This window comes from Mytilus californianus, unplaced genomic scaffold (genome assembly GCF_021869535.1).
Source record: "Mytilus californianus isolate M0D057914Y unplaced genomic scaffold, xbMytCali1.0.p SCAF_5, whole genome shotgun sequence".
In the NCBI taxonomy this organism is placed as follows: Eukaryota; Metazoa; Mollusca; class Bivalvia; order Mytilida; family Mytilidae; genus Mytilus; species Mytilus californianus.
The window spans coordinates 11,539,935-11,557,255 of NW_026262701.1; the positions used below are offsets into that span (position 1 = coordinate 11,539,935).

Sequence of the window (17,321 nt, forward strand, 5' to 3'; positions counted from 1 at the left end):
TCCTACACGGACACATTATTCTGACCTCGAGCCAACCAATTCATGGCTAGACCAAGCCGCGGATCAAGCCCATGAACTCACACACTAGAGGCGTATTCGCGACTACGAGACCACCGTGGTGGTAAGGTTGAATTGACTATATTTTCTGAGTAAATTCATTTTCTTGTTATGAAGTCCAACCAATCTAACTTAAAGGATATGAAAAATATAACCCGCTTCGATATTGCAAAGGTCTGTTTGAATAAGCATCAACTGATAATTACTTATTTAAAGTGTATGACTATTATATATTATCGCTTTTAGGGAAGATTATACGATAGGTGTTCTATGGACAAACAATCCATTAGTATTCTATTGGGCAGACGGTCAAATTTTGGATCACTGGGATAACTTTGTGTCAGGAGTTTCTCCTAAAAATAATGATGATAATGTTTATGTTAAATATTCTACTGGAAAATGGATTTTCGATATGGGAAGTCATCATCATGTTGCAGCGTGTGATTATACGGTTGGTGAACAGACTGACAGACACTACGCCCTCGTTGGTGGTGATAGTATGTGTGGACGGTTAGAAGTGTTCCATGATGGATTCTGGGGAACAATATATGACTCAAACCCAGATATAAAACTTGGATATTTGCTATGTAATAATTTAGGATATGAGTAAGTATTGAAAAAGAAGACAAGGCGTGTTAATTATTATTTGATTACTTCAATTTTATACTTTTTTAGCGAAAAGTACAATTGAGAAGAGGTTCAAAGAACACAAATTTTATATATTCAGGCAAAAGTTACCTTGGATAGATGTGGCTTGGTCTTTTAGGTCCATTTCGGAAATAAATTCATAACGTATTCAAAAAGTTATACACCTTTGCCTTTAAAATTTTGCTTTTGAGCATTCCTCGCGACTGTTAATCAAGTAAATTGGTTTTGTCATTTAAGTATAATGAATTATAAAATTTCAAATATGTATATAAGTGAACGTAAGTTTACTACTTGAATCAAAACTCAAAAATATAAGCAAACGTATTAAAGATAATGATATATGTAAACACTATATTTATACACTATGATTTTGTAACTGTGGTTCCTTACATCGCTCTTATATATACATTTACTATATACTATTTCAGATAGATTATAATTTTAAATACGTTTTTAATTTAATGGTATAATATGATTTTAGTCTGCAAGACTTATAAAAACTTGAGTTGCTTTTCAAGTGAAGAGAAACACAATACCTCCATATGTTGTATACTTATCTTAAACCATTGTATCGGGACCGTTATAGTAATAAACTTATGTGATTACTCTCTACTTCGAAGTGACTTATTGCAGTTCAAAACAGTATTGAATCCCCAATCATCATTCTTGTTTTAAGGTAACCAAGAAAGTGCTGAAAGCTAGTGTCTGATAGAGATATTAACAGCAGCAAACCAACAGCATAGAAACAATGTTTAAAACGTTGATGCTGTGGATTAACTGGTTTTAATACATTCGTATCGGTTGATTTTACGAGTTGGTTGTATGTGATTTTCTTCCGATAAGGTGTATGTACGCTTTTCGTTATTTGATGTGGTTTTTTCTCAGAGATAAATATATGATCAAATTTGTACAGCTTGAATAATCTCTCTTTGTCTTTTAGTTTAATTATAATACAAATGGAAGTGTCAACTATACCATAGATGTAGAAATCTGTCTCATATCCTCAGATTTGTGTCCTTACCTATATTACAAATGGACGTCAAAAAATGTTTGTCCTTTCGAATTCGTGCCTGTAATCTGTGTCTTTTTAACAAATCATGCCCTGTCCTATGTGTTGACGCCACAATTATAAAAACGTCTTCGAGGAAAGATTTTTGTTGTCAAGTACACCAATACGACTTTTACATTCGAATTAAATCGATATCACTAAAATGCGCTTTCAACTATGTACATAGGAGGTCACAGTTTCTTGCAATAATAGCAAAAATAAAACAAAAATCTCTTAATATAGACACATTATAATTTGATATAATGTATATTTATAAATAAATATTTTTTTGCTCTTATCATACCTTCCCTCTATTTTTAATATATTTTCAGATGTATATCAACTACTTTAACAATTCGCATAGCTCTGATTGTTTGTCGACATTCAGCTTTATGTTGGTCTTTTGGGTTTTTTTAACCTCTTCATTGTTTTTATTTTAAGTTTTTGATTTTCAAATATTTTGGTCCCGACCATCACTTGAGAGAAATTAATTGTGCATCTGGTGCAGTAGTTTAGATAAATCTTAAGAAAGAGACATAATTTGGATAGTCGTTGATTGGTAAAACACGTGTCATTCGCTCCCCGTTTGCATGCTTCAACTTTACGCAATAATATTCTCTATCACTTTAATTATACAAAAAAAACATACATCTAGTCGAGCTTACACCCATGTTAACGACACTATTATCTACAACATATAAAAATTCACATTAAATAATAGAATTGAGAATAGAAACGGGGAATGGGTCAAAGAGACAACAATCCGACCAAAGAGCAGAAAACTTCCAAAGGCCACAAATGGGACTTAAACGGAGATAGAAAATCCAACACCCGGAGGCGGGCTTCAGCTGGCCCCTTAACAATAATGTATACAAGTTCAACGAAATGGACGTCACACTCAACTCCGATACATATAAATGAACCAAAATTAAAAATACACACACGACTAACAAAGGCTAACAAAGGCTAGATGTTACTGACTTGGGACAGTCGCAAAAATGCGGCGGGGTTAAACATGTTTTATGAGATATCAACCCTCTCCCTATAACTCTAGCCAATGTGGAATAAACAAACACACAGCAATACGCCGTTAAAACTCAGTTTTTTTAAAATACACTTGTGACGTTAATCTTTTGTTTAAACTCTCCATTATTTTTCAGGAATGGAGAGTTATTCTCTTTTGTTCATCTTCATTCAGCCAGACATTTTGCCCTTAGGATATTTCCATGGGCACTTTCTTAAAAAGTGTTCACCCATTGAAATAATTCTAAAGGACGTAACGCGATAGTGAATGCAAATGAAAACTTACTAAAACGGCTGATACTGGTTTAAAATTGGGATCGTAGTAATACAATGAACACACATATCTCATTATTAATAAACAGCTTTTATTTGCCAGTCGTAATTCCATCGAATAAAATGTAGTATCGTATTCACTAAAATTCAACAACATTATCCACAATTTGTTTTCCGATGCAAATCTTGGCCGAATTTCTGTCATGGATCCAAGCGGGTAAAAACGAATTTATTCCATTGTAGCCATTCCCCTTCTGTGCATCTACAAAATATCAAATGTGTTAACTCAGTTGAATTCTTTGGTAATTTTGAACACATTAACATTATTCAATAATGAAAATTAGAGAAATATACATTTCACTTAAAGATTTGATCATAATTTTACCGTTTATTAAAGATATCATTTCCTTGAAAATTAAAATGTTGTATTTTGATTTTTTACTGTAAAGATCGTTTTTTGCATTTTACTATATACATTAAAATCAGAAAAATTACTAGGAGAGTTTCTACAATAATAGTTTGGTTTAATAGAAAAAATAGTTCAAGAAACTGAAATGGTAAAAATGGCGTATTCGGTATATTATTTGATTGTTCGTTGTTATAAGTTGAATATATTACTAATGAATAGAATTTGAGGGGATGTAGATAACATCTGAATAAGGCTTGTGTTAAATATTGGGCGGGGTTTTTGTTCAATTTTCAACAGAAACGCGTAACATAATCGAATTCATTCACTGTTGTTATATGTCCAGTGGAACATATAACAGTTATATTGGCAGTGCAAATAACGGGTTTATCTTGAAATTATAAAGTGAAATTAAAAGTTTTCCACTTAAGTTAAAGAAATACAAAACGGAATCCAGAAGTGTTTTTAATTATGCGGGTTTATTTTTCTAAAACTTTTTTGCTTCCTTTCTGATAATAGAGAAGAATGAAAACTACTCTCAGTTTTCTTGTATTGCTATGTAAGCATGTTAAGACTCATCTAAAAAATGCATAACATTTTTGTTTGTTGTAATGAGCAAAGGGAAAGAAAAAAATATTGCTTATGCATGAAAAACTGTTTTCTTGTTTACTTTTATTTCATCTGATAGAAAGGTTTGAAATATAGAATCACATTTTGTTTCCGATATGACTTATAATCGAGCACAACCTTATTAGTTAAATAACCTAGACTAAAGTGTTACATACCTGGAAATGTATTATAATTGTACCATTTCATTTTTCTCAGACGATTCTACATCCAATATTTATCAAACGAAAAACAAACATAATCCATTAACATATATTCAAAAATACTTTTTTTTCTTCTTTCGTAATACCACTTAAGACACAAATAAATATCCTTTCAATCCAACTGCAAGAAAGACGTCCGTATCCTATGACTTAAAACATAAATCTGGATGAACTTTATTCAAGATCTTTTTATAGTAATTATTCTACTGTTCAAAAATACTTCGTTAAGTGAGTAGATGGTCAGCTTGATCTTAAATTTTGCCTGCGGATTATTGTGTACAACATTGGGGAAATGAAAAGAAAAACATTACAAGATGAAATAAAATTCTTTAAAATATTATAATCTGAAGACTCGTTCTTAATATTCAAGGTGTATTTTAAGTTAGCGAAAGTCCAACTAACTGTCAATTTCTTGGAAATAATGGGCGTCGGCCCTACTGGCCTCCGCTCCATTATTTCCCAGGAATTGACAGTAAGTTGGAATTTCTCTAAAACAAAAACAAAAAAAACGTAAGTCCGATGTTAGAAAAGGTAATGGAATTAACTAAGAAAAATGATAATGATCAACATGAAACAATCTACTCTCAGTTACTGATATGCTAGCTCTGGACCTCAATTAAACTGATCGAAAGATCATATCTTCGTCATATAAAAATTTGAATTTTAAGGATGTTGTAAAGTCAAATGTTTACAATACTATTAAACAATTAGTCTAATACGACTTATAATAAAAATCTGTCATTACTACAGAGTGCAGATTATAGCAAACCTGCACTGTAAATATAAGATTTTCAGTTGATTTTTTGTATTATCCGATGTAAATCAAGATGTATACCTTAATGAATATTATAGTTGAAAAAAAAAATAAAAATCATTTTTTACGTGTTGATCACTGAGCAAAATGCGACTTGCGGAACTGTAAATATACACAGATTTATGGTATAAATTTAAGGGTATAAGATTCTCATAATTTCAATTTTTTGATAATATGTTGTAACTCCTTAAGTTTTATTCCTAAGCACTTACATTAAAATTTATTTTTAAAAACAAATATTGGTTAATTGTTTTAGGTATGCAGCTTAGATACACAATGCAAACTATTCTTAAATTATTGTTTATCTACTAGACTTATCATTTTTTATCTGTTTATTCATTTTATACGAAATATCTAGAGGCATTATTTTATTTCAAATATCTTATTACAAATAGTACTACAGTAGGAAAGACCAAAAGTCGCTTATAACAAATATCTGGCCAAATTACCTCACGGGACCTTAAAGGAACAGTAAAACGCGTCTAAAATCATCTGATATATTTTATAGGTATCTGACTACTATTATATTACAGAAACAGAAACTCACCTTGGCTAGTAATAAGTATTCTACAACAAATTTTCTATCCTTTTAACTCTAATTATAATTTAAGAGAGTTTTATTAAATTTTGTAACAAAGCATATGAAAATTATAATATTAATCATTATTGGAGTGTAAAAACTCTTTAAATGTTTCAGATGAATAACGTGATTTTTCTAATAATTCTTTCAATTCGGTGGACAGCAATGACTTTTCGACTCTCTTCACTACACTTCTACACAGAAGTTTTCGTATTTAATTGAATGGTCTGTGAAACATCTGATTGCAAATTGCATTTGCTGCACCTCATATAAAGCCTATATCTGTAAGGAAAAAGGTAGATATCCTAGATTCACTGACTTTATATACCTATATGGAGTTATATCCTTTCAGAACGATAGGTCATTCTTCTGAAGAATCAACCCGGGCGATGCCAAGTTTCAATGAAATCTGCTTCAAAGCATAAATTAATGACCTGTGTAAGGTCATCATTTTTCCTACTTAAAATGCAAACTACTGTTGGTTAAAACATTTAATTCATTTGATCGTAATCGTGTGTTGTTGCCTTTATGGGTCAATCAGTTCGTGATGGAGACCGTAAAACCTATGTCGTGTCGATTCAATCGTTCGTCCTCAAGTAAGGATGCCATACGATGGAGCAAGGGGTACGTTACTACTGGAAAGTTGACATTTGGAAAGTTTAAATCACCACGTTTATTATCAGGAATATGCACGTCTTTGGTTGAGTAGTCTCATTAATTTTATTTTGTCTTTTTTAGGTTTGATTCTTACGACTCATCATGTGTATCAAAGGTAGGCACTGGTATAATATGGTCAAATGATTTTGTGTGTGTTTCTAATGCTACGACGATCGATGACTGTTTTCCAGGTCAAACAACATGGGATACTTCAGTAACAGACCACACTTATGATGTGCATGTCAGGTGTAAAGGTAACAGGACTTACTGATATATATATGTATATCACTTTACACATTTTGAGCTTTCGGAGTGCTTTTCTTGATATAACTATATCACAATGCATCAAAAGAAAATTTAAGAAAAGTTTTTTTTTAAACATGTCATTACCAGAGCACTGACTACTTAACTGACGATGCCCTCGTGGTATCACAAAGAGGTGTTAAAGTTACAAAAGGATATACACACTCAAAAGTCGAAGTCAAACTGATAATGCTATGGCTTACTTAAAACGGAATTTAAATTTTGTAATTTACATAATTGTTAATTCGTAGGTCGAAACATAAAAATAATCAATTTTAAGTTTAAATTCTACTCTTTGAAAAAATAGAGGGTCGAGTCAACTTAAGACGTATTTTCTATCATAATAATGCAGCAAAAAGCCGCAGTTTGAAAAGATAAAGAATACAAAGTCATGATTGGCAGGAAATAATTAATTATTATACTTTCTATTAAGAACATGTATGTTTTTTAGTCTGTTGTACATGTATATCAAGCATTGACTTTGGAAGTACAAAATAAATTTCTCCAGATGTAAGATAAGATGAGATAAAAAGAAATTAAACACCATTTCTAATTGTAACATATATTTCATATTTTGACGAACTTTCATTACTCATTATTATCGTATTGTAAACAACAATCGAATATTGTATGACTTTTAAAACTGAAATTTCGAGTGTGTATCTTAAAATCACTGCTTTAATTTGGTTATTTTAGGAGTAATTGAAATCTTTTGAAGTTATTGATGTAAAAAGAACCTGAAAACAAGACACCCATCTGACACATTGATTAATAACAGCATCGTTTTAAATTCATTCTATTTATTTCCCCTTCAACAGTGTTGATTTATTATTTTCCATCGCTTATCTTCACAAAGGAATTATTAGTATTCTAAATGTTAAATTATTTCAAAAGCGGCGAAAGAGCAGACACATTATATTGCCATTAGTAGTTGTCTTTTTAAAACTTTCACAATAAATTTGAATAAACGATTAAATGTAAATAAACATTAAATGTTTCGAAACACTCGAACATAAATATTTGAAAACCAAAGATGTATAAATACCTAAATACGTTGTAAGCAGTTTGACCAAATTGGACCTAAAAGGAATAGCCACCATCAGCTACGGTCAAACTTTGCCCGAGGGATTTTGAACCTTAGTTTCATAGTTTAATTAATGCATAATTTCATTTTTAGGCATTACAATTATACTATTCTTTGTGTTGAAAAGAATTTCTTATGATTCGGGAAAATGTAAATATATACACCACTAGATAACCATTCTACAGCAGCACAGTAATCTTCTTAATGCTTGTATGAATGAAAATCGTGTCTTTTACGGACGCATTATCTTATTGTTTATTTTCAATTGAAATCAATAAATTTCTGAATTTGAGGTACAACTATATTTTATTTAACATTCACTGCCCTCCTGAACATCAAATATTACTTCATTTCATTTATGATTTTTTTCGTTTTATATTGTGTTATCATTTTAGTGATATTGACGTTAGCATTGTCTTCAAGCTTTTAATAGTTACATCAGTTTCAATCTGTTTTGATTTTGAATGTTTTTATTTTAATTTAACTTTTAATCGATTTGAATCAGATACCAGGTCAATTTGATATTAAAGGAGTAGATGTGCCTCAGGACAGTTGTAACTGATTCATAAAATCTTTTTTACCAATACAGGAGAAATTGACCTTACTTTTTTACTCAACAGAAGAATTTTAAATCTAAAAATTACAGTTAATCATTTGTTAACATACTTTTACTTCTAACAGAAAAACAGACTTCAACAGTAATAACAACAACAAAAGAAACAACAAGTGGCTCCACGACAGAAGAAACAACAAGTGGCTCCACGACTGAAGAAACAGCTAGTGGCTCAACAACAGAAGAAACAACAAGTGGCTCAACAACAGAAGAATCGAAAACACCTACAGAAGTTATACTGTATCCTTCAACAACAGAGTACTGCTTGACAAATTGTAACGTTATACACAATATTACAGAGACAGTCACCATGACACAAGACGTTACTGTAACGGAGACTGTTACGGTCATTACTACTATAACTACATCGGGTATGTATTAAAGAAGGATGTGCATTGATAGTTAATGTTAAATTTTTAAATATTCTCAAGTTCAAGTTTGACACACAACTTGGTCACTTACAAGATATTGTGACATTGTTATAATTTCAGTTAGATTTTAAAGTTAATTCAATTGTTGTCATTTTTGTTATAAGACTTCTTGTAATAAAACCATTACAGTCAATCGAAACAACAATCTTTTTCTAATAACATAATGTTCACAACTCCTGGTCGATTGAAATTGCTCGAATTTCACGTTTAATTCAAATAGTTAATTTTGTTCCTGTACTTCTTAACTATCAGGGAGAAGATAATATTGTATTGCAATTACGTTTTGTTAGTGAAGACTTCTTTTAGTACAATAATAAAAAAATACCAACCCTGTAAACTATTTATTGTTTGGAATAATCTCCATGATGATGCTACTATGCTGATTATTAATTCACAAATAAACATTCTGATGAATAAAAATAAAGAAAGAGAATATGAGAACCATAATTGACATATATAAGGTTATACATAGCAAGCGACGAGAATAACAGGAGTTTTGTGTAGAATTGGTTTGAAGTATTACATACCAAACTTGATAACTAAATCCGTTGAATATCTAACGATTGATACTTTATTATGGAAGGGCCTTATTTATTTACTAGTTATAATTGGCTTTGAACTAGTTGCAGTAACTACGAGTACTCTTAAATCGGATTCTTATCTCTTTAGTCTTAAAGGAATTTGCTGTTTGTGCTTTTTTTCCTATTAATGAATTAAGGCATTTCCAGCTGATTTTTACAATTTACTCTTGTGTTGTGATGTTACACCACTGTCAAAGTTAACTGGGGGTTGAGCGCACATAAACACGTTTAACCACGTTCAGGTTTTATCAGAGCAGATACAGATTTTGTGTCACAACATATCATCTATTATACAATATACAAACAAAAATATAAAGTCCGGGAAAAACATGATACACATAGCTTTTCTTGGTACAGGCAGAAACGTGCTTGGGTAAAACCAGTTGTACGTGCGTACAAAAATATATCGTTTTAATATTGATTTTTTTGCACGTTAATATATACCGGTTTTTTTTATCAGGAGGTAATTAATATTCATATCTCATATATTTCATAAAATGAATTTAGTATTAATTCCAATATATCTAGTCACTCAACAAAAGTGTTAGCAGAATTAATTTAAAGAAAAATGCTAAACATAGATGCAATGTACACACGAGACTTTCGCCTAGATGTACTATGTTAAATGAAGTTCGTAACATCGTTGTTATGTACACACATAACCTTCACCTTTATATACGTCTTTATACATTAAGTTTGTCTTACTAATGATTAGTAGACACGATGTTAAACTATTTGTGGAGTTTCTTAAACTTTGGAGTTTAAATTGTAAATAACAATTTCAATTCAATTTTCCAACTTTGTTTTTGAACAATCGTATATGTTTTTGGAATCGCAATTACTAACATTTTTTGGTTCTGGTTGATTATCGGCTATTTTATGTATTTCAAACATAAAACATAGCATAAATTATAGTTTTATGGTATTTTTTCTTTTTCAGTATATACATGATATATGTATATTCGAAAAATATAATAAGACGGTGTAAATCGAGACATTAATCAAAAATGTTCCTCTTTTAAAATTAATATAAAATGTCTTATTCTTGTATCACCGATAATTTCTCAACTATATCAATTAAACGAAAATCTATAATCAGTGCAAATTCGTACGATTTTGTTTAAAACATTTTTTCATGATGTGTTATTATTTTTAGAATAAAATAATTTACCTTCGACTTATAAAATTGTTGGATTTCCTGATTCTTAATTTATGGAGAATGTATGTAAATAAAGGGCAACAGTAGTTTATTGAAGTTCAAAACATGTTCACAGTAGAGGGATGTTTTATTGTTTACATGTAGTTCGAAAGATTTTATATATAATTGAATTACAACTGCCCTAGAGCGCTTTTGTCACCTTGACAGTGTTTCTGCTAGACTGAATAACTGCAAATAAATAAAAAAGAATTATTACTTAACATAACATGGCATACATTCATACTCGTTATAAGGACATTATATAAACCTGTCTTTTCACCTTGCTATCGTTACTGTAATGTTTATAACATAATTATTGGAATTTACAGAAATATATATATGTATAAAATAATCCTAATAACTCAAAGTGTAGTCCATCAATTAAATGTCTTACAAATGAAACAGGCATTAGTATGTTACATTTGGAATGACATCGAACTCAATTTGGAATTACAACCAATCAGAAGGTTATGAGTGCTTCGGCACTTTACAATATTCTATATTTGTGAAAGAACGAAGAAATTAAAGTTATTATCTTTATCTTACATATACATGGTTGTTTTCATTATTTAAGAAAATTATGTGATTACTTATTAATAAGCTCATATATACTAGTCAACAAAATAACGATACACAAGTTTGTACTCATTTTTCGTTTTTCATATATTTCATTTATCATAAAATATAATACATTGGGAAAACTGATAAATTATCCAATGAAAAACATTCATTTGCATAGCAATTGAATATGATTGAAAGAATCTGACCAAATTGGAAAGTGAGAAAATACCGTGTTATTGAAACCAGGTGTCAAATTTTTTGGGGGAAAATGATGACAAAAGTCGGCACTTAATTTCGCAGACGATAATTAAGTGTTCAAATATCTGCAAAGGCATTCAAAATTTTAAACAGACCATGTTACAGTTTAAAGTTTTAAATTGTAATATCGATTTTTGAATTTTTTGGTGAAAATACGATTTTTGAAATACCAAAAATTGCAAAAAAAAAAATCGCGTATTTTCCTTAAATCAATGGTCTTGATATGAAAATTACACTCTGCAAATATTAGACAAATTGAGCAACTATTTACCTTGGTACAGTGTATCCAATTTCATTATATATGGAAAATACATTGCCTTGTATCGTTTCTTTTGTTGACTAATATATAATTAATATTAACGGTACCATTTTGTCTGTACCAAATGCGTATTTCGACAATAAATGTCTCTTCAGATATGTTTGAGGCCAAAATATTTGAAAATCCCAAACTTAATTTAAAAATTGAAGAGCTGATATGGCCTAAATGGACAAAAGTATAGCCAAAGACGGGCAATGGATCATAGATTTGCTCGAAGAAGATATATTCCTTAATTTAAAACAATTTCCAAAATTTTGTAACAGAGGCTTATTAAGAAAAAAAATGAAATTTTGAAGAAAAAATTACATAAGAGCTTAAATGGATAGGTAATGGTTTTTTAAAATGTCCATTCGCCCTTCAGACTCGTATATCTTTTCAACAAATCAAAGGTTTTTCCATTGCACCTCCTTCATCGAAATGCTACTTAAATGCATGAAGATTAAGTACGTTATTATCATAAAGAATCGAAAACAAATAAAATTCGAACACGACCGCCAACACGTTCTCACGTTAATCATAATGTAATTGACAGAAAGGTTGAATCAAGTCCGTAAAACTAATTGCCAGGGAAACATACGGCACGATTACGTAATTGTTATCAAGATTTTAAATACATTTTAGTACAAGGGTAAAAATTGGAATTTTCGAATGATTTTCTATCCCGGGAATAGATTGTCTTAGCTGTATTTGGCAAATCTCTCCGAAGTATGGGTCCTAAATGCTCTTCAACTTCGATCTTTATTTGACCTTTTTTAACTTTATTTATATTATTCGAGGGTCACCGATGAGTCTTTTGAAGATGAAACGCGCGTTTGGCGTACAAAATTTAAGCCTGGTATTCATGATTAGTTTGTTTTTTAGTCGAAATTGTGAGCAAAATACCTATACATGATAGTCATTTACTTTACTGTAGATAGTTTTATCATGAACAGTGGTAATAAGTGATAAATGGCTTATTGGAAAGAAACATCCAATTCGTAAGCTATACGCCGTTTCCTTACTGAAATAAGCACAGTGTTAGGATAAATATAAATTATGAATAATTATGAATAATAGTTTTTCTTTCATGCGTCAGAAGCGCTTTTCTGGATTTATCTTTATCAGGAACGCTCAAAGCCGAATATTTGAAAGCCAAGGATGTATCAGAACCGAAACAGTCGAAGAGCTATACGAGCAAAAGGGACCCAAAATATAGCCGAATTCATGTAATGTTAACTTTGCATGAGGGATTTGAAACCTTAGTTTCTTAATAATTTCAAAATTAATTAACAGACAATCTAAGAAAAGTTTGTTATAAATCATGTCAGTACCGAAGTACTGACTACTGAGCTGATGATACACTCGGGGACTGATAGTCCACCAGCAGAGGTATCTTAACATCATGATAATAGATTATAACCAATCACCAATCAATCGATAAAGGCAACCGCTGTTCTAAAGTCATAAATCGATTAAGCGAAAACAAATCCGGGTTACAAACTAAAACCGAAGGAAAATCAACTATAAGAGGAAAACAAAGGAACAACAGAAACACTGAACTGCAACAAAAACAAACGCCAACATACATAGAAACGGACTATTTGATAACAACTGCCATATTCCTGACTTGGTACAGGACATTTTTGAACCTGGTTTTTTGGCTAGTCAAACCTCCACAATCACATAATAATTCTATATACGTTTTAACAAAATTGTACGTATACTCTGAGAAAAGTCTATGTATATAAATTTTATAATTCAACATCATTTATTTTTAATCTCGAGGTTTTAACAGATCTCAATAATAGTTCAATCCGCTTCGTTTTAGGTACTATTATACATACCATTTCATTATATAACAGTACGCCTCTGGATTCTATAAAATACAACAAAAGGACTAGTGCGATGTATTCCACAACGACAGTATATGACATGAGACCATCAGCCGTGGTAATTGGTACCGCTGGTGTTTTTATACTATGTGCTATTCTTGGCTTTGTTATTGGAACTGATTGTATCCATCTTTTCAAGTTTATAATGAACATACGATTCAATATGACACATTTGCTTCGTAGAAAAAATGGCAAATTTAATGCAATGAGGAAAAAAGAAACTGCTGAAATGTCCGTCTATACAGTTTACGCTGAGGATTTAGTGAAAAGTAATAATACTTCAACAACTACAATACTTCAATCTGAAGGTTCGACAGCTGATTTATTATCAGTATCTGATAAGCAAATCTTTGTAGAAACATTGTAATAAAAAACTCATCTTGTATTTCCTTTTTCTAGTATGGAGTATAACGAATTGCATCAAGTTTGTGTATATGTTGGTTGATGTTTTTGTTAGTTTTTAAGGACTTTCCATTTTTTTTAATTACCTTGGAGTTTAGTATTTTTGTTTTTACATTTTTTAGCGGTGCTTATGTAGTACCTGCATTTTCAGGAACAGTAACTGGTGATATCATTTCATATGCTTTCTAATGTAAAAAAAAAATGTTTATATTGGACCATTTTACGTCTCACAAATTTTCATTTGAATTCCAAAATTTTGCATTAATTGAGATCTTTACAAATGTTAATAAATGTTGAGATATGTTTTAGATAAGTTATACCCTAGATATTTACAAACGTCTGCATTGTGCTAATTGCATTCATGTAATGGTTAGGCAATTGTAGTTTATTCCATCATTTACCGTTAAAATTATCAGAAAATTATCAGATTATTCTGGCTTAATGGCCAGTGTTCTTTTGTCGTCATTATAAACTATTGAAAATATCTTCTCTCAAACGACCAAGCCAATTGATACCAAACGTGTCATATATTATCCCACTGAGGGTCTACTTTAAAAGTTATGTCCCTTTTACGAATAATGGATGATGATCCCCAACCATCTTGAAATATAACCTCAACTGGTACTTGAAACGGAAAAGTTGATAAAACAAGAAATGAAGATTTTGAAAAATCATGTGAATGACCAATTGCTATCTAACTCTTGCGATATAGTGCCGGCTATTTTCTTCCAAGTTTATCAACTTTAAAAGACTTTTTTCATTGTCTATACAGGTCCTGGTGAATTGTGAGTCCCCGAAGGTATCATCAGCTCAGAATTCAGTGTTTCGGTTCTGGCATGATTTATAACATACATTTTCTTAATTTCTCCGTTAATAGATTTAGTATTTTTTAAGTATAAGAAACTAATGTTCCAACTCCTTCATGTAAATTTGAAAAAAAAATGGATTCTGCTATTCTGTTGCAGTCCTTGTTGGTTATATAGCTCTTAATGTATTCAAGTATTTAAATCATTGGCTTTCTAATGTTTGGGTTTGAGTGTTAGGGATAATGGTAAATCCAGAAAAGCTCTTCTGGAGCACTTAATTTAAAACCCGTTATTTTCATTTTCTGAACTTTTTGATATTAGATTTAATAGGGGACGACATTTACAACTATTTAATAGGGTTAGAGGGGAGTGTTCATTAAATACATTGGAAAAACGATAAATTTATTAGGGTTGGGGAGTGTCCGTTTATGACATTTACCAGGATTAAAATTTTGTACGCCAGATGCACGTTTTGTCTACAAAAGACTCATAAGTGACGCTCAAATCAAAAAAGTGTAAAAGGTAAAAAAAAGTACGAAGTTAAAGAGCATTGAGCTTCCAAAAATCCAAAATGATTTGCCAAATACAGCTAAGGTTATCTCTTCCTTGGGTAGAAAATTCTTAGTATTTTTCTAAAAATATAAAAATAAAAAAGCCTCAGATTTAATAGTTTTCAACTGTATCTTTCTTATGTTCCCATTCACTAGTCTTGTTGCTTTTAGATATGTCTCATTCCTGTATTGTCTATAGTTTCCTTTTTCACTTTATGCACTTGAATGATGTCACTTCTGCATTTCAGTGGATTGAGTGATAAAAGGCGGGAAAAATTGACTATAACTAGAAGAAAAAGTGACTGTGGAAAGGAACAGTTTTGCTATGAAACATGTCACTCGTTGGTACCTCACAGTTTTTGTAAATACAAATAACAATTTAAAATTTAAAAATTTCGTGCGTCCGAAGCGCTCTTCTTTATATACTTTCACCTTAAACGCTCAAACTCGAATAGTTTAAAGCCAAGAATGAACTAATAAGTAGAACGTTAGGAGCTTTATGACCAAAAGGGGACATAAAAGAATATCCAAATTTCTCTATGGTCAATGACTACTGATCTGATGATAAATTTGGGGACTAACAGGCAACCAGCAGTAGTATAGACCCACCGCTAATAGATAAACGCTTAAACCCAAACATTTGAAAGCCAGGAATTATTACGTAAAACTATTAGAAGCTATATGACCAAAAGGGACCTAAAATACTGGAATTAATTAAAGGTCCACCTTGCCTGAGGGAGTTGATACCCTAGTTTCTTAATAATTTCTTAATTTATCAACGGATAATTTTTGAAAACTATGTTATGAATCATGTCAGGGCCAAAACACTGACAACTGAGCGTATGATACCATCGGGAACTAACCAAATTTGCATAAGGGTGTTGGAGCCTTAGTTTCTTAGTAATTTCTAAACATTTGTCACTGTAAGGGTTATTTTCAGCTACAGAAAGGGTTGCACAGTTCAAACGCAAAGCATTTGATTTTGCGTTAATAATCCTACCGGTATTGTGTTTTTATAAATCCCTCAGGACAGGACTGCCAAACGCTGTGGTGGCAGTAGACGGTACATATCATGCAATTTTTCGCGCGCAAAATGAGCCACAGGAACAGTTTAGTTCCGTACACAGAGATATGCACTGTATTCAAACCCTGGTTTTGATTGACAACCAAAACCACATACGACTTGGACGCAGCGGTTTCCTGGGCCATCAAAATGATGCACAACAATTCAACTATTCAGAAATAGGACACGAACTTCAACTTGATTTCATAGAGAACCTTTTTATATTAGCGGATAAAATATATGTTACAATGTAACCGTTATCTAACAATGACGAGTTAATGTCGACCATGCTATTCGCAGACTAAAAATGTTATAAAGTCTAGTACTTGGTACAATGTGGCGTCATCTGGGCTGGAAAATAAATCAGATGTTAAACTTTGCGCTGGTTTGGTAGATAGAAGGCACGATTTAGTTTTAAAAATCTTTACTTTATCATGCTTCATTTGCATTATGTTAACGATAGAAAAAAATCAATACTCCTTTGAAACGACCCCTTTAAAATGTTTATCGTATCTCGACTCTCGTTTGTTGTTTGTCAAAAGTAATCATTTATCTAAAACGTCTATTAGAACCGTTTGTGTAGAAATAATCTATTGAAAAAAATGAATGTACAAGTTTTAGCATAATACTTTAATAAAAGCTTTAACATACAAATGCATCTGAAATTTGTTATGTGTTTCATGCTAGTATTTTTGCGCAGTTCATAAGAGAGATTGGTGAAAAAGATTCCAGCTCATACATCATCTTAAAAAAGTAAGTGCAGTAAATATTTAAGACTGGAGTCGTATGGAAGGTGATTCAAGGTTAGATATCTTTGTAATCTATCTGTGTTAGATAAAAACTCAGATTTTTTTGTAACCTGTCAAATAACTTCACCATTCAACAACTAGTTGTAGGTTTTTGCGACACCACCTTATGAAGAATAGAACAAATCTGAGTCGACA

General features: G+C 31.2%; 1 protein-coding gene across 1 annotated transcript; it reads left to right on the forward strand.

Moving 5' to 3' along the window:
• Positions 1-309: 309 nt before the first annotated feature.
• Positions 310-14,817, forward strand: LOC127701780 (uncharacterized). The gene is made up of 4 exons (XM_052205746.1): positions 310-663; positions 6,418-6,590; positions 8,405-8,707; positions 13,492-14,817. Exons 1-4 carry the CDS (start codon positions 470-472, stop codon positions 13,920-13,922), a joined length of 1,101 nt encoding a protein of 366 aa, XP_052061706.1. The 5' UTR covers positions 310-469; the 3' UTR covers positions 13,923-14,817.
• The last annotated feature ends 2,504 nt before the right edge of the window (positions 14,818-17,321 follow it).

What these genes read in the sequence shown, in the direction of transcription:
- LOC127701780 (XM_052205746.1), top strand. Translation starts at nt 470, where the DNA reads ATGGGAAGTCATCATCATGTTGCAGCGTGTGATTATACGGTTGGTGAA. An exon ending in TGTAATAATTTAGGATATGA is followed by an intron (nt 664 to 6,417) that starts GTAAGTATTGAA and finishes TGTCTTTTTTAG; the next exon opens with GTTTGATTCTTACGACTCAT. An exon ending in TACTACTATAACTACATCGG is followed by an intron (nt 8,708 to 13,491) that starts GTATGTATTAAA and finishes GCTTCGTTTTAG; the next exon opens with GTACTATTATACATACCATT.